This window comes from Ochlerotatus camptorhynchus, unplaced genomic scaffold, assembly GCF_037179485.1.
Source record: "Ochlerotatus camptorhynchus isolate MF236.1 unplaced genomic scaffold, CSIRO-AGI_Acam_v1.1 ptg000304l, whole genome shotgun sequence".
In the NCBI taxonomy this organism is placed as follows: Eukaryota; Metazoa; Arthropoda; class Insecta; order Diptera; family Culicidae; genus Ochlerotatus; species Ochlerotatus camptorhynchus.
In genome coordinates this window covers 4,315,623-4,342,950 of record NW_027040792.1, presented here as the reverse complement: position 1 = coordinate 4,342,950, position 27,328 = coordinate 4,315,623, and the positions used below count along the sequence as shown (strand labels likewise).

General features: G+C 39.7%; 2 protein-coding genes across 5 annotated transcripts in view; both read left to right on the top strand.

The window, feature by feature from the left end:
• Positions 1 to 27,328, top strand: part of Lrrk (Leucine-rich repeat kinase) — a 63,705-nt gene that overhangs the window by 4,862 nt on the left and 31,515 nt on the right. For 2 of the 4 annotated variants that reach the window (XM_065228864.1, XM_065228862.1), the window contains exon 2: positions 27,088 to 27,282. In XM_065228864.1, the coding sequence (XP_065084936.1) occupies positions 27,088 to 27,282 (195 nt within the window). Of the gene's footprint in view, positions 1 to 26,993; positions 27,283 to 27,328 lie in introns of those variants that run through there. The other 2 variants (XM_065228863.1, XM_065228861.1) reach the window with 1 other exon arrangement.
• On the top strand, positions 4,537 to 5,866 carry LOC135707109 (uncharacterized). Its single transcript, XM_065228842.1, has 2 exons — positions 4,537 to 4,935; positions 4,993 to 5,866. Exons 1-2 carry the CDS (start codon positions 4,652 to 4,654, stop codon positions 5,864 to 5,866), a joined length of 1,158 nt encoding a protein of 385 aa, XP_065084914.1. The 5' UTR covers positions 4,537 to 4,651.

Below are 27,328 nucleotides of genomic sequence, written 5' to 3'. Positions count from 1 at the left end.
TTTTTATTTAGTTCACTTCAAGTCTAGTGAACTAAACAACCTTAACGCCTTAGAAAAAGCTAGCCTTATGCTCCATGTCCGAGTGAAGTGGGAACACTTCAGGAAGACTGAAGGAAATTTTCAAAACCTCACTCAGTGCCGTAAGTGCCAGGGATGGGGTCACGGAACTAAAAATTGCTACATGCCAGCTAAATGCATGAATTGTGGTGATTCCTCTCACGCAAAGGACGACTGTCCTGTGAAGGAAGATCCTAAGAAATTTAAATGTTCAAATTGTGGTGAAAACCACAAATCCAATTTTTGGGAATGTAAGACTCGCAAAGCGATCCTACAATCTCGTTCTAACCGACAGGTAGGAAACGCTCCACGTTTCCGACCAGGTATAAATTCCTCTGCTGTTAACAACGGTCAGCGAGGAACAAATTCTACATTCGTACCCGTAGGTACAAATATCACCCCTGCTTCAAATGTTTCATCTGTACCTACTCCCCTCGCTGCTAACAATGTTCAGCGAGTTAATGGAGCTACCTATGCTGCTATTGCAGCGGGTAGAAATCAAAATACTAACCAACGTTCTAACGGAAATTTTGACAATTTTGACTTAGGAAGCATTACTGCTCCTAAAATGGAATTTTTACAGAATTCATTAATTGACATGATTTCTGATATGCTTAAATCTAACTCCATGTTTGATGCTATTCAAACTGGAGTAAAATTTGCTAATAATATTGTCATGACTTTAAAATTCAGTAATGGATTTTAAAGCATTAAACATTTTAAATTGGAATGCTCGATCTCTTAAAGATAATGAAGACGAGCTATTTAACTTTTTAAGAGTTCATAACGTGCATATTGCCGTTATAACTGAAACGTTCCTTAAACCTGACCATAAGGTTAAGAAGGACGCAAATTACTTGATTTATAGAAATGATCGTCTTGATGGACCCTGTGGTGGCGTTGCCATCATTATTCATAGACGAATCAAGCATAAAATTCTTTCTTCATTTGAAACCAAAGTTTTTGAAACTTTGGGAGTTTCTGTTGAAACAAAATTTGGACAACTTACGTTTATAGCTGCCTATTTGCCATTCCAATGCGTAGGCCAGCAAAAGAATTTTCTCAAGGGTGACCTCCAGAAACTTACCCGTCATAGGTCTAAATTCTTCATTATTGGTGATTTTAATGCAAAACACCGCTCATGGAATAATGCTCAAAGCAATTCCAATGGTAATATTCTGTTTGATGATTGTTCTGCAGGTTATTACACTATTCAATATCCAAACAGCCCAACATGCTTTTCTTCTGCAAGAAATCCCTCAACTATTGATTTGGTCTTAACTGATTCATGTCATCTTTGTAGCCAATTGGTTACCCATGCTGACTTCGGTTCTGATCACCTTCCAGTAACTTTTGAAATATCCCAAGAAATAATTTCTAATCCCAACAGCTTTACTTTCAATTACCATAGGGCTGATTGGGAGCAATATCGAACATTTATGGAATATAACTTCGATCCAAACATTCCTTTGCAAACCAAAGATGAAATTAATTATGCTCTTGAATCTCTGACTACTTCTATAGTTGAAGCAAGAGCTGCCTCAGTACCAAAATGCGAGGTTAAATTCGATTCAATTATAATAGATGATGATCTTCAGCTCTTGATCCGTCTTAAAAATGTCCGTAGGAGACAATTTCAAAGAACACGCGATCCTGCCATGAAAGTTATCTGGCGGGATTTGCAAAAACAAATTAAAAAGCGATTCTCTACCCTGAGGAACAAAACTTTTGAAAATAATGTTTCTAAATTAGACCCGAGTTCCAAACCCTTTTGGAAACTCACAAAAATTTTGAAAAAACCTCAAATGCCAATTCCAGCGCTTAAAGAAGGTGGTAAAATTTTGATCACAAATTTGGAAAAAGCTCAGAAACTTGCTAAGCAATTCGAGAGTTCCCATAATTTCAGTTTGGGTCTTACTAGTCCTATTGAGAATCAGGTTGCTCGGGATTTTCGGAATATTTTCTCTCGGGAAAATATTTTTGATGATTCCTGGGGGACTGATTTGGACGAAGTAAGGTCTATAACTAAAAAGTTTCAAAATATGAAAGCTCCAGGTGATGATGGAATTTTCTATATCCTCATCAAAAAACTCCCAGAGAGTACCTTGTCTTTCCTGGTAAAATTATTTAACAGATGTTTCCATTTGGCATACTTTCCTGATAAATGGAAAAATGCAAAAGTTGTTCCAATTTTGAAGCCGGATAAAAATCCAGCTGAAGCTTCTAGCTACCGTCCAATAAGTTTGCTTTCTTCAATAAGTAAACTTTTTGAAAAAATAATTTTGAATAGAATGATGCTTCACATCAATACGAACTCAATTTTTGCAGATGAGCAGTTTGGATTTCACCATGGGCATTCAACTACTCATCAACTCTTAAGAGTTACCAATTTAATTCGTTCAAACAAATCTGAAGGCCACTCAACTGGAGTTGCTCTTCTAGACATAGAATAAGCATTCGACAGTGTTTGGCATGAAGGTTTGATTGCTAAATTGAAAAAGTTTAATTTTCCACTTTATATTATGAAATTAGTTCAAAATTATTTAACTGACAGAACTCTGCAGGTAAATTATCAAAATTCCAATTCTAATCGACTACCTGTTAGAGCAGGAGTTCCTCAGGGTAGCATTCTTGGGCCTATATTGTATAACATTTTCACTTCGGACCTCCCTGATTTGCCTCAGGGTTGCCACAAATCTTTGTTCGCTGATGACACAGGCATTTCCGCTAAAGGAAGAAGTCTTCGTGTTATTTGCTGCAGACTGCAGAAAAGTTTCGATATTTTTTCTTCTTATTTACAAAAATGGAAAATTTCTCCCAACGCTTCCAAAACTCAACTTATAATGTTTCCACATAATCCTAGAGCTTCGTTTTTGAAACCTAGTAGTAGTCACATAGTCACTATGAACGGAGTTCTAATTTCCTGGTCAAACCAAGTGAAATATCTTAGATTAGTACTTGACCAAAAATTAACTTTTAAGGATCACATTGAGGGAATTCAAGCCAAATGTAACAAATATATAAAATGTTTGTATCCTCTTATAAACAGGAAATCCAAACTTTGCCTGACGAATAAACTTCTAATATTTAACCAAGTTTTTAGACTGGCCATGCTTTACGCTGTGCCAATATGGTCTTGTTGTTGCACTACCAGGAAAAAAGCACTTCAAAGGATTCAGAACAAAGTTCTGAAAATGATTTTGAAGTTGCCTCCCTGGTACAGTACTACCGAAGTACATAGAATTTCGAATGTTGAGACTTTAGCACAAATGTCCAACAAAATAATGAATAATTTCAGGCAAAAATCGTTACAATCCTCAATTGCAACGATTAATTCCCTTTATACTTAGATAAGATTTAGTTTTAGTTTTTTAGTTTTAAGCTATCAATTGTTATACTGACATGCAGGTTTAAAAAAACCTGTTTAAAATACTGAATTGCCAAGACAGGAACAATGTAAAAACACTTAGATATATATCATAACAATTAAGGCTGGTAAGTTACTGTAGTAACTGGAGCACCTAGGATAAAAATGAAATGTTATTTATTTTGAATTTGGAACAAATAAAGAGTTAAAAAAAAAGGAAGAGGACAATATTTTCACCTCACCTTGAAGTCATCATCCACGTGGAATATTTTGTTTTCTGTATCGGGTTTGCAGTGATCCGGCTGGTGCTTCCATATAGTTTTGATGAGAAAAATTAAGATTTATTAAATTGTCCCAGCGGTTATGATCTTCCGGATTTTTAATGTGTGGTTATTTCAGCTGGAAATCAGATCAGATCTATAGATAATCGAAAAATACGACCACTCCCGATGGAAATTTGCAAGTTGTGCAATAAAATGTACATTGTTTTGAGTTTTGAAAATCGTCATTATGATGTAAACAAATGCATTGGATGACTTTTACTTTAAAATTGGCTAGCGCACTCTACATTGATGGTGTATGCAAAGAGCCTATTGAGGCATTTTACATAGGAAATAAATGCTTAGTCACTCAGAACAATGATTGGGTACCATCACGGAATAATAAACCTAAGAGGAAGAGGAGACAACTGGCTTCTTACTCTTTTATCTCTATGTATATCTATCTCTATCTTACGCACTTCAAATCGGCCAAACACGAGCTGGCTCGCGTTTGACAGAAAAGTGGTTCGTTTTCGCCCCCGTGTTATCTCCTCTTCCTTTTAGGAATAAACGTGCTGACTAAGGGTACGGCCAGGGTAGACGCGATTCGCGATGCGACGCGACGCGACGTGAAGCGATCGAAGCGGAAGCGATTTTTAACGCGACTCGATAGCCAGAGTGAACGCGATCAGAAGCGATATCGTGCAATGAGATGCAAACAGGAGTGGCCTAGAGAATTTGTTGTTACTTCCCTTCTCCCACTGTTCACATGGGTGACGGAGTTTGACGTCACATTTCGTCAACGATTAATATAGTGAAAGAACGAACGAGACGACGAATTCACATGGCATAACCTGTTTACCCCTCATTGGATGTCTTCATATGTCATTGTCATTGTCATTGCCTACGCACTTCAGTTTACAGTTTAATTAAAATTGTACAGAAATGGATTTTGATTCTGATTCTGATGAAGAATATTTTGCTTCTGATGCTGCGCGACGATTTTTTTTTTGAAGATGATCGAGAGTTTGGGGTACACCCAATCAACCAGAAACGGCAAATATACGGCGAATATCATCATTTGTATCCAGACTTGGTGAAACACCCCGCTAAATTTCGGAACTATACCCGGATGAGGATTGAAACGTTCAACTACGTACTGGGACTTATTGAAGAACGTCTTACTAAGCAGTGGACAAACTTTGTGCAGCAACCGATACTTCCTAGAGAAAAATTGATTATCACACTCAGGTAAACAAGAAAACATTGGTATCCTTCCAATCTTTTGCATCTTGAATATACTTGTAGGTTCTTTGCTACAGGTGTATCGTTTTATGCCTTGTCGTATTCATTTCGCATCGGTCGATCGACGGCAGCGGAAATTGTGAAAGAAACGTCCCTTGCACTATGGGAAACACTCCAACCGATACACATGCCACCAACGACCGAGCAGTGTTTTAAACAGATTGCGCAGGACTATTGGGAAATGTGGAACTTTCCCAATTGCATTGGGAGTATCGATGGAAAACACATTCGAATTCGATGTCCCTCTAACTCGGGGACGATGTTCTACAACTACAAACATTATTTTTCGATTGTGCTTCAAGGGGTAGCTGATGCTAACTGCAAGTTCATTTCAGTAGAAGTGGGTGGATATGGCAAACAAAGTGACGGCGGAACATTCAATGCTTCCACTTTGTTTAAATTAATGGAGACAGGAGCATTAAATATCCCTCAAGATGCCTACCTACCTGGAACGAATACATCAATGCCATATGTTTTTCTTGCCGACGAGGCTTATCCGCTTCTACAACATGTTTTAAGGCCATATGCACGAAGAGATGGGACAGCAGATGAAGAATATTTCAATTCGAGACTATCTAGGGCTAGAAAGTCAGTCGAGTGTGCATTTGGAGCGATTAATGCAAAATGGAGGTTGCTTTGGAAACCCATCGAAACGGATCCAGAAGTTGCGGAGCTCATAGTAAAGGCCATATGCGTTTTGCATAATGTAATTATTGATAAGGAAGGATATCAGAGTATTCAGGCAGATGGAGAAGGTTTCCTTGAAAATAACAAAAAGGTAACCAGACAAACATTCAACCATAGCTACCGACGAACAGGAAAGCAGATTAGGGACACGTTCCGTGATTTTGTGTGCAGTACCAAGGAATTGGAATAGAAACCGAAATAAAAAATATACGATTGTTTCTTGTTTTGCTATTTCGTCCATCGTACCAGCATACCAGTGTCTCCATTGAAACAAATTTTTACACCAAACATCCTGGAAGACCTTACCAGAACATCCTGGAAGAATATCCCAGAACTTCCCAGATCTTTCTGGAAGAACTTCCAGGAACTTCATAGAACTTCCTGGAAAAGCTTACAAGAACTTCCTGGAAAAACTTCCCAGAACATTCTAGATGAACTTCCTGAAAGGTCTTCCGAGAAGTACTAAGAAGTTTTTACAGGTAGTAAGTTTTTCCATGAAGTTCTGGGAAGTTTTTCCAAGAAGTTCTAAGAAGTTCTTTCAGGAAGTTCTAGGAAGTTAACTTCCTGAAGGCACTTCCTAGAACATCCCAGAATTTCCAGGAAGAACTTTCCAGCCCTTCCTGTAAGAACTTTCCAGAACTTTGTAGAATAACTTCCCAGACCTTCCAGGAAAAAAAATCAAGAACTTCCTGAATAAACTTACTAGAAATTCCTGCACAAAAAATTCCCAGTACTTCCTGGAAGAACTACCTAGAACTTCCTGGAAGTTCTAGGATGTTCGAGGAAGAATTTCCAGGAAGTTTTGGGAAGCTCTAGGAAGTTCTTTCATGAAATTGTAGGAAGTTGGTATCCTGAAAGAACTTCCCAAAAATTCCTGGAAAAACTTTCTAGAACTTCCAGTATGAACTTTTCAGAACTTCCTAGAAGAATATTCCAGAGCTTCATGAATGAACTTCGCAGATTTTCCTGGAAGATCTTCCCAGAACTTCCGAGAAGTTTTCAGAACGCATACCTAATAATGACAAAAAAAAAACTTTTTTAAATCCTAAGGTATTTTGAGTACTTTGTAGAACCTCGAAGTAGCTCGTTGATCTTCTGAAAATTCCGTGGATGTTTTGGGAAGTTCATTAAAATTTCGAGAAATTCAACAAAGTTTTGAGACATCTACTGTTTGTAAACTTCTTAATTAAAGTGAACTCAATATTATATTACCTTTAGAACCCAATAGCGATGCATATTCAATTGTAATCAACTATCAGCGAGCTCGACGAGAATGAGACCCTCACATTAAGATTTTTTTACTGTATGCTGTAATTTTTTACCGAATATGGAACAGCTGAACATTCGGTAATTTTTTATTTACAATCCGTTCAGTAAATTTTCTTCTTGTGAGCTGTCAAAATGTATTGATCTGGGACTGTAAATTTTACTGAATGATTGGCAAAGTTTACAATAGTGTTCAGTATCTTTTTTACCGAAAATTCTGTACTTTATTTTCCTAAATGAATCCCAAAAAATATGATTCTTATTGATTAATCAATTATTTATTTCATCAAACATCACACCAAAAGATTAATTTGACTCATAAACCATTTATTTTTGTATAAGCATATGAATCGCATCAATCAATCAATGAAAAACCTGCCCGAGGTTATTGGCCGCATAGTAAACTACGCAAAAAATTTGTGGTTGAGGCGTCTGAAAACAATTGGTCCAGAAATGTAATATATTTATATTTTTGGCGTAAATTGAGCAGATTGTAACAAAAAACTAAAGTACTTACTATTCATAACAGAGAACCGAAGAACAGTCAACTTTGAAATGATAATATTGGTTAAAAAAGCTTTTGGTAAAAATTATATTTTACAGAACGATCCAGCAAAAGAAGTACCGAACAAGATTTAAGAAATTTGGTGTATTGGTGCCAAATAAATTTCGCTCCATTTTCTGATCGGTGTTCAATCATGGTATCTATCGTTTTCGCATAGTTAGGCTAGGAAAAGTAGATCGTTGCCCGCATAGAAAATAAGCAGAAGAAGAGCTTAATAACTTATTCGGGTTATCTTCCTAGCCATATGGTATCGTTGAACCATTTGTGTTATCATTGGTATATGGTACTTATTTATTAGGGTGGGACTCGATAACGTATCAGTCTCGGTTCGCAAATAGACGAGGACGAACCTCTTTAAACTAAATCACTTTTGACTCGTGTTAAATTTCTTTGAAAGTGGATGAATTGTTGCATCTCGGTGCAACTCGGTGTGTGGTGCTGCTGTTCCGTATTCTTTTTAATGCCGTTGTTTTCGTTTCCTGCTGGTTGCTCCTACCGTTTCTGTTGCCGCTAAATTCTCGACCGTGTTTCATCATCGAAGCTGCCAGGTTTGCCATTATCTACAGAACGTTTGGGACGTCTGTAGAAGTTTTAATAAATCTTTAGAAGCTTTTTAAAAGTTCGTAAAGCTTTTCAGAAGCATGTAGAACTTCTGAGGAATTCGTAGAAGTATTTTCTGAATATTGGAGGTTTTGTTTATATTTGTGCCATGCATTGAAAATTAAAAAAACCAGAACATTATCCATTCTCGTTTATAAAATATTCAAAAACATCTAATTACACTCAAAATTTAACAAAAAAGCTGAAAAACTTATATAACTAAAAAATATCACCTTCACTTTCAGTGTGCGAGCATTGGGCCTTTCTGTACACATAGTCGAGAACAACTTCTTGGATTTTAATCCTAAGTTCCAGCTTGTGGGCACCCTCCAGTTTTCTCACGTGCGGTAGCAAACTTTCTAAGAAAACAACATCTTCATCGCGATTGTTCTCAGCCTTTTTCTCAAGCAGTTCAAGCTTCCTCCCTTCGATTTCCAGCAGCCGCGCAGCGTGCTGGCTTCTCTCCGAAGACTTTTTGATTTTTTTGGCCGGAGGTTGCAAGGGTGAGCCCGAAGATCCAGCGATAGAAGGGTCGGCTACTTCAAACCAGCCTTCTGTTACCTCCAATGCCTCCACTTCGCCATAATCGATTTCATCGTCCTGATCATTGGCTGTTGGTGTGTGTGGAATCTTAAGGTTTCCGGTTGATTTTCGGGGTTTCATCTGCTGCCTCAAGAACTGCATGCAGGTAAAATATGGCCAAGTGCTGTGGCTGCTTTTATCTCCTGCATCACCGGATTTAGGTACCGGCAGCTTGCGCAGTTCCCTGGCGTAGGTATCTCGAAGGTTCTTCCACTTTTTTTTCAATTCATTTGCTGAAAATATACAATAACAATTAAGAATTAAAGAAAGAGTCGAATCAGTCATGAAAATACGTGCTGCTATAAATAAGTCGAATGCACCAAATTTGTGAAGTTTGCTCCCCAGTACAGCGAAAATAAAATATTGAACTTACCGGGAATCGAAAACTCCTTCTCAAGTTCCTTCCACCCTTTCTCCACCAGCACACGGTTCCGGTATTGTCGGGAGGTTTGATCCCACAATTCTTCCCGCAAGAAAACAGCACCGATAAAATATTCTGCATCGATTCCGGTAGCAGGTTCTGTTTCCGCCATCGTGAATTCAAAATTGATTTTTTTTTATTTTAAATCACGAGAGAACAACTGACAGATACCGAAATGCGACCCGAAATCTGTTTGAAGAAGAAAACAAAACATAAACGACTTTTCGCGCGGTAATCGAGCGACAAACCAGTGCATGCAGTGTTTGGTCGCATGGTAATCGCTCATCGCGTCGCATTCGTTCGCGTTCACCGTGGCATGTCAGGCTTGTTCTTGCTCGGTCGCGCGACTTCGCGCGACTTGTCAAAATTCGCGTCGCGTCGCGTCGCATCGCGAATCGCGTCTACCCTGGCCGCCACCTAAGCTACAGACTGAGTGCTCTGCTGTCAGTGCTGTCAGTGACTTGTTTACTTTTCAATCATTCACACTCTCACGACGCAGTGAATGATGAGGCGGATAGCAGCTCATATTCATATGATAATGACTCATTGAACCTGACTGCCGTATTCCCAGCTTCCATCTAGCGATGATGGAGATGTGCACCGGAACGGATACACCGACGGGTGGTGGCACTCAGTGCTGCAAAATCTCGACAATACACGGCGATATTCAAAATTCTGCTATGGTTACTCATTTGAGCTAACAGTCATCCTCAAGGCAAACCATGTGCAGTTTTTTTTTTGTTAGCTAAATTTGTAACGAAATTAAGTGATTTGAACAAGCATCTACGTTTTGAACTGCATGAATAACAATAATGTGACACAGATTGCACGAAATTACGTTGATTAATCAATTGGCATTGACGGCGACTCTATAGCTCTTTACTTCTATGGTAAAATCCATTAGCCAACGTCAGACTGTGCGTGAAACATGGCGGACTTCGTACTATCCTTTCACTCCACCGAAAAAATCCCATAAGAAACTGGGCAATCTTTTCTATAAGAGACAATTTTTCGACGGTGCCGTCAACGCCAATATCGTGTGAAAGTCTGTCAATGACAATGACAAATCTCAGCACTGGTCGCACTTGTTAACGAACCAGCGGAACGCCGACTGCAGTGATACAACGCTCCGTACTACGGGGCGACCTGGGCGCCGGTACGGTGCTTTTCAATCACGTAAAGATACCACGAAGAGAACTACTGGTTTTCTTCGGCGTTGACGGAGATGTGCTGAACTCTAATCGGGACTGGTAGTTGTTTATCCGGGACGTGAGTCTGGGCGATTCGCTCTGGCAGAGGCAAGATTCTACCAGACAGCCCACTCGTGGATTGTAGCAACCACGTTGTAGCAGGTGGTGCTCGCGAGGCCAAACTTCCTTCTTCGATGACCACGCACTCTGCAACTATTCTTAGTGGCCCGCACCCACGAGACGAATAATAGTCCCAGGGGATCGCCCCCAGTCCCGCCGATAGCATGCGGATAGCTTTTGGGTGCTGTTGAAGCCGTAGCTAGGCAAACGTTCTAGCCCGCACAATCTCCAGGAAACGCACTCGTCAAAACTCCAATGATGCACGTGTTCACGTTTTGTGACTGTGGATGAATTGAAATTAGTACCCCACGCACTTACTTTAAAGACTTTACAAGCTATTCACGACTCACGATCAGGGTTACGTCCACTCACTTGCTATAAAAAAAGGTTTTTCAGAATTATGAAATCATGAGATGGTATAGTGATAATTAGTGCTTGTAAATTACAAGATAAGGACGTGAAGTATGTGTTTGATACATAAAATCTGTCAATATTGCTTTCAGTGCGTCACAATCAGCAATTTTACGACTCGTGAGTGCTCACTCTGAGTGAACGCTCACGAATCATAAGATCGCTTATTGTGACGCTCTGAAAGCAAAATTGGCAGGTTTTATGAGTCAAACACATACTTTAAACCCTCGTCTCGTTACTTACGAGTACAGCATATCATTATATCATCTAATGATTGCATAATTCCGAAAAATATGTTTTTATAGAAAGTGAGTGGAAGCAACCCTGCTCACGATTTACTTTAAATAAACTGTGAAAATATAAAAATACTTTACATTTCGGTTCAATTCACTTCACTTCTAGCTTTAGATTTACTTTTCAATTGCCTTAAATATCCGTTTCAATGTTCTCTTGGTAAAATATGGACTTTACTGTCCGGCGGTCTGAGCGGGAAAGATCTAACAGGTTTTCGTTTCCCATCCGGAAACCTCAGTTTTCCTGTTGTCCTTTTTTATTTCCGTTCTTATTTCTTGATTTCAAAATTATACATTCTGAATTTTCTTTGTAAAGGTAAGTTGACCTTTTGATCACTGACATGTAAATCCTCCCTACATCATTGCTTACTAATTCGAGCACCATACTTCGAAGGCGCAAATTTATACTAAAAATAGGGTTGTAAATGAAACATGGACGGTAAGTCCGTTTCAAACCACTGCACTGTGCAGTGACCTAACCCCTTAATGAATGCTTGCTGCGCCTTGCTGTTACGACTACCAGTGGATCACCATCAAAATAGAAGCCCTGCTCCTACTGATTATTTTGATTGATCTAAACAAGAGCGTGAAACCGGCCAATCTACCGGCATTGTTGTACAACTCTCCCCTTTTCATAAATATTTGCCAACAAACAACGAGCAATAACATTTACTGTCGCAACTTTGATCGCACATCGTGAAGCTCAACAAAGTAGATATAGTTATTCAGTATGTAGGTTGGCAGCAAGGTAAACAAAAAACACCCAATCTGCAGCACCACACACGTGTGTTGCCTATTAGGGCTGCCTGTTCACAATTTGTTAGGCAAATAGAGAACAACGGTGTGGCATTTGATTTATTGCGTTCGTTAGCTTTCCACTTTGTAGCTTATTGAATCGTAGATAATAGTAAGTGGATTTTGGTTTCAACAAAAATCAATTAGGATTAGACAAAAAACTGGTTGTTTAACTTAGCCTGCATTAGGAATTCACTTCCACTTTGTGAATGTATTTAGCTGCACCTGGGTGACATCCGAAATTGAAACATGATACAAATTTCCCGGTGTTTGCTCGCCGACGCCGCCGTCGTTGGTGACGACATTGCATTTTTCGTGCCTGCCATCGTTCATGCTTTTGTCGCCTATATCCGGCTCCAATGTTTACTGGGACCTGCCTATGTACAAGTAACGCTCGAATGTTAACGAGTGTTATAAAAAGAATATTTCAAGCGTAACTATTCATATCGACGTATCTGCTTTTGAAAAACAATCACTTCAATCGATGATTTGTGGCAACTGAAAGCTCACTCACAGAAACGAACACCACCAGCTAGGTGGGGGAAAGACTCCCCTACCTGATGATGGTGTTTGTTTGCGTGGGTGAGTTAGCAGGTAAGAAAAATCGTCGATTGAAGTGATTGTTTACAAAAGCAGATAGTCGATTTGAATACTTACGCTTGATTTATTCACCTTTTAGACCGGTTACAATCGGACGCTCGCTTAAGACTAACTAAATAAACCTTTTATAAACTTTAACAGCACAAACCAATAACGTTCGATCCTTGGTCATCGCAACATAGGCTGTTGCTAGGCTGGTCTCTCCTAGCTCATCACTTCTATGGCGCATCGGTTGTTGTGATCGATCGATGCGGCACGTGGCAGGTCGCTTGGGCTCGTCTTTTCGTAACGTTCTTGGAACATGAATTTGCATTTTTTTCGTTTTCTTGTACCTTCAATGCCAGAAGCAATTTACCTATTATTTTTTTTACTGTTTGTAAATCTGTGACTGTCATTCGATCAAATTTGCCATGGTAGACCGTGTTGGATATTTGCAATTTCATGCATATCTGACATCATTGCTACTTAGGTATACGGTGGAAATCCTAAAAGTAGATTCACTCCAACAATTACGTATTGTAAAGGGTGTCCACAGTTAAATTGCATCACTTAGAAGTTCTTGCCAAAAATAAGTCGCTCAACCGATTGTCACGAAATTGTCATGGAATGTAATACTATATGGGTCATTCCGCGCCAAGTGGTCACAAACGACCTTCCGATTTGGACCAAATTTGGAGGGAATGCTCATTTAAGTTCAAATTCTAAAAATCAAAAGTTGTATGCTAATCGGAGCACCCCTCGATCAAGGGGCTCATTTTCCATTTTTAGTTATTTTTTTAGAAAGCACTAGTTTCTTTTGTTCATATCTCATATAAGCTTGGTTTACGTATCTTTAGTTCACTCTATTTCTTCAACAATTCCAAATGCCCGAACTTTCTTCTTAATTCCCTTTGTACAACGGTTGAATCGACATTTTTGTCTGCTTTAAACCATGCTTACGGAGTTCGTGCTTCATTATAGCCCAGTATCTTTCGATCGGCCGCAACTCCGGTGTGTTTGGGGGATTGAGATCCTGCGGCACGAAATTGACCCCATTCGTCTTGTACCACACCGGAACGTCCTTGGAGTAGTGACAAGAAGCTAGATTCGGCCAAAAAAAAAAATGTAGGAACGTTGTGTGATTTGAGAAACGGAAGCAGACGTTTCTTCAGGTACTCATACATGTAGGCTTGGCCATTTACGGTTGTACTTGTCACGAAAGGCTTGCTCCGTTTTCCGCACGAACAACTCGGCTGCCAAATCATGAATTTCTTGGGGACACTTGCTGTCAGGGTTCTGCACTTTCGAAACAAAGAAAAGAAAATGAACTCTCCGCAGAATCGCTTCATTTCGAGCAATATCATTTTCGTGTTAGTCATCGTGTTTCTTGTTATCAAGTCACGATGAACATTCCTCTTTTCAAACATGACTGGACTATCACTTTTTCGTTCGTCAAGTGCTTCAGTTCATTTCATTTGAAGCAAAAAATTTTTTTCAATGGATGACTCGAAAACTGCTTCCTTCGTTTTTTCCACTTTCACTTGAACTCGGGGCTCATTCGCAGGCATCAACATATAGTATCCGGATAGTATCTGCACAATATCGGTTGCCGATAGGGATGGCATCCGAATTATATGTAGTAATAATATATTATTTTATATTAAACGAAAATTAAATTAACGAGGCCATTCTGGAGTCCAAGATGGCAGCCATCGGGGTCGGGGAAAGTCTCAAATACCCTACAATAGGGTATTTTCGGAACGGGGATGCCGCGTAGATGCTGAAAATCGATATCCGACGCTATGTTGGAATCCAATATGGCGGCCATTAGGATTCAGAAAGTGTCAACTATCTTACAATATGGGTATTTTCGGAACGGGGATGCCGACAATCGAGATTCGATGCCATTTTGGAATCCAAGATGGTGGTCATCATGTTTCATAAAACGGGTCAAATACCCTAAGATATTGGTATTTTTGGAACGGAGACAACGCGTGACTGCCGAAAAAGGATATCCTATGCTATGTTGGACTCCAATATGGTGGCCATAGGGTTTCAGAAAAAGTGGCAAATACCCTACAATATGGTTATTTTCGGAACAGGGATAACGCGTAGAGGCCAAAAATTGATATCAGATACAACTTTTGAATCCAATATGGCGGCCATCAGGGTTCAGAAAGTGTCAAATACCCTACAATATGGGTATTTTCGGAATGGGGACAACGTGTGAATACCGAAAATCGATATCCGATGCCATTTTGGAATCCAAAGTGGCGGCCATCAGGTTTCACAAAAAGTGTCAAATACCCTAAGATCTGGGTATTTCGGAACGAGGACGACGCGTAGATGCTGAAAATCGATATTCGACTTGTAGGCTATTTGACACTTCTTTTTCGGAAGCCACCATCTTAAATTTCAAGATGGCGTCGGACATCGATTTTTTTCTTCTATATGCCAACCCGTTTCCAAAAAAACCCACATTGATCGGTATTTGACAGTATTACACAGTTTTTTCTGAACCAAAGCCGCCATCTTGAATTTAAAGACGGCGTGACATCAATTTTCGGCATCTACGTCTCATTCCCATTCTGAAAATAACCATATCTTAGGATATTTGACACTTTTCCGCAAATCGGAAGCCACCGCCTTGGATTACAAAATGGCGTCGGATATCGATTTCCGGCTTCTAGACGTTACCCTAATAAAAAAAATCGTTTGTATGGGTATTTGATAGAAATTACAACTTTTTCTCAAACCAGAAGCCGCCATGATGGATTTCAAAATGGCGTCGGATATTGATTTTCAATCTCCAGACGTCACCCCGATTCCAAAAATACCCATATTGATGGGGCGGCATTAGCAGTTCCCATTTTTCTGAAATATTTTTTTTCCTTGATTTGTTTTTCGTCGATCTTGTTTTCCGTGCTGAGCACCAATGCTACCGACGCCAGGGAGGCAGCTCCCACACCTGGACCCTACCTATCGACCCATCAACTCATGAACCAGGTACCAACAGCTTTACTTCCATTCCGAAGGAAGGCGTGATTAGAGATGTTATGCCTCAGAACATCCCGGCGGCACCGACTGGGATTGAACCCAGGCCTACTGGGGTGAGAGGCAATCACGCTTACCACTACACCCCCGGTGCCCCTGTTTTTATTTTTTTATTTTTTTCTGATATAGGAAGCCGCCATATTGGATTTAAAAATGGCGTCGGCTATCGATTTCCGTCCTCTAGACGCCATCCCGATTTCAAAAATAGCTATATTGATGGATATTTGACAGTATTTCCCACTTAATCTGAAATCGGAAGCCGCCATCATGGATTTCGAAATCACGTCGCTTATCAATTTTCGATCTGTAGACTTCATACCGATTACAAAAATACCAATATTGATGTGTATTTGACTGTATTTCCACTTTTTCGTAAATCGCAAGCCGCCATCTTCAATTTCAAAATGGTGTCGGGTATCGATTTTCATCCTCTAGACATCATCCCGATTCCCAAAATACCTTTATTGATAAGTATTTGACAGTATTTCCCACTGTTTCTTAAACTGGAAGCTGCCATCTTGGATTTCAAAATGGCGTCACATATCAATTTTCGATCTCTAGACGTCACCCCGATGAAAAAAATACCCATATTGATGGGTAAACAAACCACCCGATTATGATAAATTTCGCATCCACGTGCACAGATCTATGCTCATACGCTTAATTAACATAGTGAACAAACAACAAAAGGCATAAAACTGCACGAATTTGGATCGAACAGCTTCGCTTCAATGCAAAAGTTCGTTCATTTGACAATGAAAGAAGAAATGAAGATTAGTCAAGCCAAAACAAACAGCATGAACACTGATCGAAAATGGTTCTGTTGATGTTGACGGGGATCTGCTCGAAGAGAAGACAGAAAGACTTTCAATTGAAAGTGATGGTCGACAGCTTCATCGTCGCTTGACGATTTTCGATTGAAAGTGACTTTGTGGGGCCCTGCTTTTTTGCTGTTTCCGAAGGGACTCTGAAACATCGAACTTGTCTTCCGCAGTCACATACTGGGATTTTTCGAGAAGTCCGCTTTTACGTATGTTTCATCGTCCATGATATAGCAGTGTGGTTTTGTCGAAATGTGTGTGTACAGCTTACGTGCGTTCTAGATGTCATATTCTGTCGTTCATTGCAGTTTGGTGCTTTCTGAACCTTGAATGAACGTAGTCCTGCTCGTTTCTTGGCTTTCTGCACGAAACTTTTTGTCAGGTGCAGTTTTTTTTGCGACATCCAAACGGAATAGTTGGGTTAGCGTTTGAAGGCAGCAACCACTCGCTTGTGATCTTCAATGCAGTACGGAACACGTTTTATTGCACTCACTTGCGACAGTTAAACGTTCTCCGAAACGTTTTATGACATGAGAAACAGTAGATTGTTGGATCCCAACACTTTTTCGATGGCTCGGTGCGAAAGATGTGGGTTCATTTTCAAAACTACTAGAAATTTCACAATGAAACTCACGCAGTGTAAACAATACACGCTGAGGCCAGCTTACCCAAAATTTCATTAAAACTAACCCAAAGGGAAAAATGTTACAGCTTTTTGAAAGTGATGCTATTTAACTGTAGCCGACTTTGCTATTTTGGCATCTTACGCTTCCGACGTTTTGCGTTTTCGACGCCCCTAGTGGCCATTATCTGCCCTTCGGTCTGGTAGAACACCATCTCTCTATCAACTGATTCAACGCTTCCTGCGGCCCTCATCTACCTTTCGATCTGCAACATTCTAAGCATGGCATTTCTGATTCGACGCCCTCAGCAGCCCTCATCTATCCTCCAGTCTAGTAGAACACCAGCTCCCTATTAGGTAACTTAGACTGGTATTGGTCTGATACTGCGCCCCTAATTTTTGTTTGTTCAACAGATGGTTCCAGATCCGCAATATCTGCTTCACAAAGATGATGGGTAGCATGGTATCCTATGCCTTTGACATCTGGCTGGTTCATTGCAGTCCACTTTTTCCCCTTAACTAACAATTGTCCACCTTCAACTGTACACCGACAATCGAAATTCGATAACAACCCAAATACTTTATAAATATCAGTATAACTTTCATAACCTCACCTCATTTAAAGAGCACATACTTACCGACAGGGTACCTTGCATTGATTTTGGTTAAAAAGAATTGTTATGATGTTATGGAATAATAAGATATTATGATAATATTTTGTTTGTGTAAGGAACAAGAAAAGATTGTGAAGTTTGTGTTTGACACATAATAACTGCTAATTTTGCTACATGAGGGTCACAATAAGCGATTTTGTCATTTATTTCACCCACTCTTCGCTCTTCACTCTTCGCGAAGACGCGATCAGAAAATCGCTCATGGTGACTCTGTCAAAGCTAAATTTGCAGGATTTATGTGTCAAACACAAACTTTAAAATATTTCCTGTGTTTCCATACAAAATATCATCATAATAGGGGAAATGTCGGCTTCGGCAATACCTTAACCTATTATCGTCTGGGGGTAAACAAAGTCCTAGAGCACTCAAATTCGGCCAATAGATGCTCTGAAACACAATGTGCAAAATTGTGCTCTCAATGATGTTGTTTCCCCTCGTCATTTACCCTATCTTATTATTCCATAATTTCATAAAACATTTTTTAGCCAAAATGAATGGAAGGCACCCTGCTTACTGGAGGTGTCTATGTGTAATATGAAAACATCTTTGCATTTGTTTTATTATATAATGATAAGAAAATATGAGGAGGTTTGTTATGCCTGCTGGAGGATGGACTACATTGAAATGCTCTACTCAATTGAGTTTTTTCCTGCCCCGTTAAATAAAATAAGAATTTAAAATTTTAAAGTTATAGATTTAAATAACTTCGGAGATTTCCATCTTCTCGAATTGGTTATTCAAAAAAATTTGCTCAAACTTCCCCCTACCTGATAGTGGTGTTAGTATGCGTGAGCGAGCTACCAGTTACGCCTATCGAAGATCAAATGCATTGTTTACAAAAGTAATCAAGATTTATTTATTAATTTATTTGGCAATACCAACAGGATAAATGCAACCCCGTTGAAGGTTTAAGCAACCAACGATACAGACAAAACGGTTGCTTCGACTACCATGACAAACTCGCTCTGTAACATAGCTCGATCGGAGTGGTAAAAGGATAATGATATATTGCTTGCCTGCTTTGTTGCAAATTACACGGTTTAGGACATAGCTTGATCTGAATCGAGAAAAGACATAACACAAAAATTCCCATTAACACATGTGTATCATCTTCGGCTTTACTTTGTGAAGCAGCTTGCCAACAATTCGCTCGTTTCCTTCTACCGCCCCGAGTGAGCTGTGTCGCACGGGCTGCTTGTCATGAAAAAAGGAAGAAGATTATATCATTATTGCTTTCCACTTCTGACGTAGCGTTATCACTCGGTTCGTTGATCGCTTGTCATTTTGTCATTTGGAGATATTTTTGATTCCTTGATTGGGCAACATTGAGCCTGTTAGCGGCGCCGGTGGTGTAGTGGTAAGCGTGTCTAAGATACAGTTTTTGAAATTAGAAAATTAGTTCCTTTATTATTCATAATTCGGTTCCAAACATTTGCACTCAACTTTCGGAAACTTACTAATGTTAGTTATGCCAAAACAACTTTAGAAATCAAAGTGCACCTGACATCATCAATCTTTATGATGCAGAACTATGACAGACAAGTGGCTTTCAACTAAAACTGATTTAAGTTAACTTACATTTAGTTTATCTTTACTTGTGCTCATTTCAAAATCTATAAAATAGCAAGCAATTGAATAAATGGAATGTCATTTTGATTGTTTCATTGAAGCGTATTAAACACCCAATAGAATGGATTAAATCCCTTATATACAACATATAGTTCTAGTTCATTTATCGTGAGATATTCACTCACATTCTTTTAGTAGGTTAGGTGTATATCAAGGGGTTGATCACTCCGCACAATGTGCTAACAACACAGTTACTAATTGGCACTGTTCGGCACCCATGGCAAAGAATTTTCATGATATTTAGAGTTACTGGCAACACTGCACTATATATGCGCGTGCGCTACTCAAATGTCAAATCATTGATTCAATTTTTGGATACGCAACTGCAATCGCGAATTTTTGGCCAAGTCCCGCCATGGGTTACCCAAAAACCGAGTTGGACATCAACAGGACATATCCTAATACCTGTCCGAAGCAGTATCGATAGCGCAGGTAACATCAGCAGCAGTTTGCTCCTCCGTCGGCAAATTTTGAATACAACCTTGTCAGTTTCAATATTGTTTTCGTCAAGTGGTTGGAAGAACTCGACCGCGTTCTCGAGTGGATCCTTCGGTCGGGCCAGTTTTTCCGGTATCAGGTTGTCCATCTGAAGTGTATCGTCGTTTTTTTTCTTTGTTGTGTCCTGAAAGATGGCTAAGACCACTCACGGTCCATCTCGCCAAAAGCATCGTCGTCTTGGTTCGGATTGTTCGAATTTCACTGCTTGTTGTGTTAGTTGCTTCAAAACAACAACTAATGAGGCTTGAATTGAGCTGTCAAATAAACCGGGTTGCCAAACATGTCATTATTCACAACTAGAGTCGGTGTATAATGAGTCACGCCAAGAGTGAAGCCAAGTCTACCTATTGAACTGTCAAACCGGCTACCTATCGTGCAAAGTAAACAAGCATTACGATGCTATGAAAGGTCCACGAAAGGTATTGCAATTAAATATTAAATATAATCGAAGAAATGATCATATACACGCAGTGAGCATTACATTTGTCATACGATACGTTTTGTAATGATCAGTAATGACAATTTCTACTATTTTTCTTTAAGATAATTCGACAAAATCACTGATATAATGATTTACTACCGTTTAGCCGTTAATTTTTTTTCCTCGCTAGAAGTCATTTGAAGTTGATGCAGAAGTCCTCTGTTGCCAAGTTAAAAGAAAGGGAATCTTTCGAAAACCTTGATGCGAGTTCAACTGTTTTTCTCTTGGCGTGACTCATTATTCACCGACTCTATTCACAACCAAACAAAGTCAGTTCAATGATTGGCACAATAGACGAGTGCACGGATTGAGTTCACTCACTCGAGAAAAGTGGCACAAGCTGCGGGCAATGCTTACTAATCATGACAGACTGTTTTGGTGTCGACTTCGATGTTAATCAATACAAATTCTTAACAAATATTTGGCAGATCAATCAATCAGGGACGGTATTAGAAGTTAATCCGAAGTGGAGCTTATCGCGATTATTGTTCATGATTAGTAAACATTGGCCGCAGCTTGTGTAACTTTTTCTCGACTGAGTGAACTCAAATTCATCCGTGCATTCGTCTATCGGCACTACCGGCATACTGAGAAAAAGTTTGCACAAATTATGTGTGTAGAGTGACCACCCCTTGGTGTATATAGCAGTTGTAGGTTAGTTGTAGTTGTACAAAGCAGTTATAAGAAGTCTCCTTTTTACCAATTTCAAACAAACCAATCCTAGCAAAGTGGGAATTCTCTAAACAAGCCTGATAAGATTAGAAGCTTAAAAATTAATTTAAAAAATTTCAAATGAACTAAAGTTGAGAAGACACATGTGTGTCACTTGAGAATTCAAACATGTACATCACACAAATTCAAGAAATAAAGATCACTTAAAGTAAAAAAGAAACATATGCTTGATTTCGTTCGAACCATACAAAACATATCAAGCATCATCATTATATACCTTACAGAATGTTCGTAGAATAATGCAAAACAGAATACTGTGACTTTTCTCAAATCTAACGTTTAGTTTTCAATAATTAGGTGTTTAGTACAACATTAATTGAAAATAAAAAAAATCTTGTTTCGTAATATTTGAACAAAACTCAAGAGGGAAATAATATTGTAATCTCACTGAATACGGTCAATACCACCGATTTATCCCTGGAATAAAGGCTGACTAAAAGTAAATTGGTACGCCCTTCGCGTGCCGCTAGCACGCCGTGTTGGAAATCGAAAATCTTCGACAGTGGTTTGTTTACACTTCTATAGAGATCAACTGATGCACGTTTGATCAAAGTAGTCGATCGCGTTCAGAAATAACGTCAAATGGAACTCGAAAGAAGAAAAATATTGTGCACAAACACCTGGAAAATCCGGAGTGGTCCGGTTCCAAGCTGGCCAAAGTGCTGAAGATGCCAAAAACAACAGTTTGTCGAGTGCTCAAAGCCTACATGGAAACGCTGAGTGTGGAAAGGAATCAGCGGACCTACGAAAAACTGGAAGGTGCGTTAAAGCCAACCCCGTTCTTTCGATCCAAGATGTGACCAGAAGGTACAACACCAACTTTCAAACGGTGCGGAACATCCTTGTCAGGGTAGGATTCAAGTCGTACAAATCCAGTAAACATCCGAACCGGCACATGAAGCAGAACTCCGTGGCCAAAAAGCGTGCAAGGCTCTCGCTTGTACGACCGTGTTTTGACGAAACACAAGGGCTGCACTTTGATCGATGACGAAACATACGTCAAACTCGATTTTAAGCAGCTTCCCGGTCAAAAGTTTTACATCGCGACTGGACGTGGGGATGTACCGGGAAGTTTGTGTTTGCCGACCGAGTTCGCGAAGAAGGCCATGATTTGGCAAGCGATTTGCAGTTGTGTGTGTGTGTGTGTATGTGTCTGTATTCCCTCTAACCCCCACTGGCCGGCAGTGTTATTATGGAAGAACTCTCTCTACAATGTTGCATTTATGGTCATTGTAGACAGCTTTAGTCCGGGAGTTAGAAGGTGATAGCTCTATTGCAGATCCAGCAACCCATTTCAGAATGTCTGGAGAGCCACGCCCATTCCGTGGTTACTTTCACTCACAATAAGCCCCGCTTGTATGCATCACCGTTATCAAATGGATATTGGTGATACATACACACTTCCAGGTTCGAAAATATTCTTTTCAACCCTGGCATGTATTTAGTGTAATTTTGATTATTTTTTTTTTTAAATAAATGGAAAGCTCTCACCATATTCTGCTCTTTCGCAGTCGTTATTTGCTTCTTTTGGAATCCCTTGGACCTTTTCTCTAACGCTTCGTATTTCATTCCGTGCTTCACCGGCAATTTCCTTCCGTAGACCGTCCTTGGTTGGTTGGTTCTAATATGATTCCGCATTTTTTGGTCGGTTCACCATATGTTATTGAATTGCCATGGTGATCTGGGACGAGGCTCACGTCCAAAGTCACTGGTCCATCGAGCGCTCCGTTTGCGAAAGGAGAATGAAAGAAATACGAAAGGGATCAGTTTCAAGAAGTGACAGTTTCATCAGAATATACAAGCTATATTGCGACTATATGGTTACTTGGATACTCATATGGCCGTCAGAATGGTTCATCGGTTGCGAAGTGAAGTATTTCTGAAAGTGATGCGTAATATTTCTCAATGTTTTGAATTTATCCTAACGTTACCTCAATGTTATTTCACAGACAAGCATACACAACACATTGAAAATTTATAATTGTAAACCCTACCGCCATCTGTCGTATATACTTTAATGGGCAATACACTCAACAGATGGTTGTAGTGTGTAAACGTCAAACGCTAGGGAATTGATTATGTGCACCACAAATGGCAGTACTACCAACTAAGAAACATTTAAATTGACCGTTAAAAACGATTTTTATGAACGTTTTAAGAGTGTTATGTCTGCTTTTCTGTGATCATACCTTCACTATCGCAACTTCGGGTAATCTGCGGAAGTACTTGCATTTTTCTCAGGCACTTTTGAGCTAACTGCAATTACTCTCTCATACTCGAAATGTGCCACGACCAAATTGGCACAACGACGCCCTATACGCTCTCTGACCGAAGCGCAGGGTGGCAAGCGATTTGCAGTTGTGACCTGAAAACGGAACCATTCGTCACATCCTCGACGATGACCATTAGACTGATGCAAAATTTGACTTTTTCGCTCCACAGTGCTTAAATGGTTACAAATCGGGTCCTGATTAGCCTCCCAGAGCTACAACTCATTTGGTTAGGAACAGACTTCGCACAAGCCATTTGAAGTTTACATGTAAATTACTATGGGAAATCGCAACTTTTTGTTTATTGCCTTCTAGTCTTTTTCCATATTGAGCAGCGAAACAGTTCGATAGCCATTCTTATAGAAAATTTTCTCAGCTACAACTTTGCTCAAAATCGTTTCTATGTACAACGAGGCATGAAAAAGTTATTAATTATTTAAGAGATTGGTAAACTTATGACATGATCAAGCAGCTGCTCTGTAGGCAACACTGTATTTTGCAGTGTGACATAGTAGCCATGATTTTTGTATCATTCAACGCCCCAGAAACACCAATGTTGCCTGCAGAGCAGTTGGTTGAGCATGATCATAAGACATCAGCGCATTGAACCATTGATAACTTTCGATTCTTGCATTTAATCAAAAAGTGGTGTTCAGAAAAGTTGTAGCTGGGAAAATTTCCTACAAGTACAGTTGAAAGCTTTTGAAACAGACCTATATGGTGAATTATTGGTTTTACCATAGTAATTCCCATACAAACTTCAAATGGTTTGTGCCATTTCAGTTTCTTACTAAATGGGTTCAAATTTTGAGAGGTTAGTCAGGATCCGATTTGGAATCGTTTAAGTATTGTGGAGCGAAAAAGTCAAATTTTGCATCAATCTAATGACCATCCCAAGTTTACAACGAAGAATGACTGAAAAAGCGTGTATTACCGTTCATTCGCAAGCATAGGGATAAGGTCATTTTTTGGCCCGATTTGGCCAGCTGCCACTACTCCAAGGTGGTTCTGGAGTGGTATGCTGCCAACAAGATCGATTTTGTCACCAAGCTAATAAATCCTCCGAATTGTCCGGAACTTCGACCAATTGAAAAATATTGGACAATTTCAAAGCAGCGACTTCGACGAAGGGGCAGTCAAGGACATCCAGCAAATGCGGGCAAAATGGAAGAAATGCGCTGATTCTGCGTCCGTTTCCACTGTGCGGGTGCTGATGGGCTCCGTCAAGAGGAAGGTTCAAGATTTCGTTCGAACCGGAGAAATATAACCATCTAATGCTGTAACTATGAAGTTTTGATAAAAGTACTGTAAACAAGCATTAATGGACTTTTTAAACTTATTGAATCACAAATTACAGGTCTTTTTGTGCGTACAAATTTACTTTTAGTCAGCCTTTATAACTCTTTCTGTAAAAAGAGTTGGTCCTGAGAAGGAACGATTGTTCGATCACTACGTTGTCCGATGCGAAAATGAGCGGTACGACATCGTTCTTACTTAAAGCTCATTCCACACCTGCTCGATATCATCCGGTTGACTCTGCACAAATGAAAGATAAATATGGCTGGTTGTCAAGGTGATCACTCCGTTTGCTGCGAGGAAAATGTTTCTGCATCACGGCAGAGCGCTTGTCACGCCATCCGAAGCGGAAAGAGCAGAGTAGGATTGGGCGATCTTCGATCAATTTTTGAGAGATCGATCTCGATTTTCGATTTTTAGGATCGATTTTTTGTTTATTAAAAAATCGTAAAAATCGATCTTTCTGTTCGATCTTTTCGATCTCCAAAGAAACAAATGAATATAATTTCTTCGTAAAACCGTTTACTGAACATAACCAAAACATCTGCATCACCATAATGGCTCATAATGATAACTAAAATAGGTGACAACGAAGACAAGTAGTTCCACGTATCCAAGCTAATATTCCATGAATAGGGTTATGATGACTGCCGTCACATTATTACAATTGAACTTGATAATTGAAAGCATTTGTGGCAATAATTTCATTGCTGACTCTATGATTCCACTTCCTTTTTTGTCTTACCGTCTCCATTTAAGAAATTTCCAAATGAGTTCTTTTGATAAACAAACAAATCTCTTGAAAAACACGGATAAACGGAAATGGAAAATGTGGCTTTTGTTATTTCTTTCAAATTGCATAAATATAATTCAGCATTATTAAGAAAAGATCGATGAATCATCTTCTTCTTCGCATTTCAAGCTTATAGTTTACCGCATATTAGCTTATTGCGTAAAAATCGTAAAAAAAATTAACTTAGTGTTCTAGATGAACTTCCACAGTGCCACAGTGAGAGCTTTCGATGCATGCACCATTTTTGCATTAGTATAATTATGTGGCAAATTCCTATACCGGACCGGAAATCGAACCCAACCACCGCCAGCATGGTCTGGTTTTGAGCTAAGGGAGGCCGGGAGTGCTGTAAATAAATTCGATCCATCGTGACCCATCTTTCCCGGAAGTTTGCCCTATCCTAGAGCAGAGACACGACAGCAGACGCTGTTTGATAACTTTTCAGGTTCAAGCAAAACGATGTGCAACCAAGTGGTACTCGATTATGACGACTGGGTTTGGGGAAATCGTTTATTTCATGAAAACAATGATAACAATGTCATTTGTACATTTTTCAATAGTTTTTTTTTATGGAAAATTCGAGAAGTACTTGCTTTAGTAGATTCGTAGAGTTATTTCCTATCGATTGACGTATTTGGATTTCATTTTCATCTATAAATGACAAATTTACAAACAAGTGTTCAAAACCTAACACTATTCCTCCACACTTTTTTTATTTGCATCCCAATATTTAGTCGGCAAAGACGTAGTTCTATGTCAAAAAATACATTGAACCTGTTGATGTTGAAAAACAAACAAATCAGTGCCGACATTTCGAAGGGACGTAATTGCTTTAGCAAACAATGGCTTTAGCCGTCGATTTCTCTCAAATAAAAGCCCACTCCTCCAAATTAGCAATTGTTTACAAATGCAATTACGCCCCTTTGAAATGTTAGCACTGAAATAAGTAAATCAAATAGATGACCCATCTTGCCTCGTGACCCATCTTGTCCCACCTTACACTACTTGTCTATTGTATTGCCGTGTCTTACTTCACTTTGTTGCTTTCTGTACGCGAGGACCTACAATGTACTTTTATCGATATAATCCAAACGTGTTTCGGATTATCGGCCCACGAGGGCGCCACGCAAAAACTTACCGCAATGCACGTTTATTTTTGTTTGAAGAAATGACCCAAGTGTTTCGTAACGTGTTCATCGTGCACGTGTGTTGTCTATATAGTTAGTCAAATTAACCTCTCATTCAGTTGAATACTTTTATAAATTTGTTTCGCAACAGATCTGATCCTGAATTTGCACGTTACATCATTCCGGATTGCACCTTTTTTGCTACAATGACTTAATCTAAATCCTATTTGTTCCTTTACCGGGAAGCATTATTGGGCTCGTCGGAAAAAGCCACCAAAGCTGCAAATAGGTGGAAACACACTGACCAACTTTTTAGGGTTATGTATCGCATCGTTCGTCGTCCTCCTAGTTTGCACTGTCGCCGCCCATTAACGGACATTATAGTCCGCTTTTGTTCCCACCAGCCTTAACTAATCCCTCGTAGTGCAGACAGCCAAACTAGTACATTCCACCGGCTAGTCGATTCGTGACCATCGCCGCGGTTGCTAGCGTTCGACGTCGTCGTCGGTTCGGGGCAATGCTTCTGTGTCGCAAAATTCACGAACTTCGGATATTGGATCTGGCGATTAATAAGAACCTTTCCATCCTCAAGGCGGCCCTGTGGGACAATGTGGAACTGCTGGAGGACCTGCTTCAGGAGGAAGTGCACCTGATCGATTGTCTGGACTCGTGGGGCCGGGCCCCGATCCATGCGGCGGCCATCACGGCCGACTCCCGGTGCCTGCCGATGCTGATCCATGCCGGGGCGAACATCGATGCGAAGTGTGGACCGCGGGGGGATAGTAAGGTGAGTGTTTCCTGGTTGAAAGTTCCGATCAGTTTAATTACATGGC

Excerpts from the sequence above, each read along its gene's own strand:
- LOC135707109 (XM_065228842.1), top strand. The coding sequence starts at position 4,652 with ATGAAGAATATTTTGCTTCTGATGCTGCGCGACGATTTTTTTTTTGAA. Across the intron at positions 4,936-4,992 it reads AAATTGATTATCACACTCAG|GTTCTTTGCTACAGGTGTAT; the intron begins GTAAACAAGAAA and ends ATATACTTGTAG.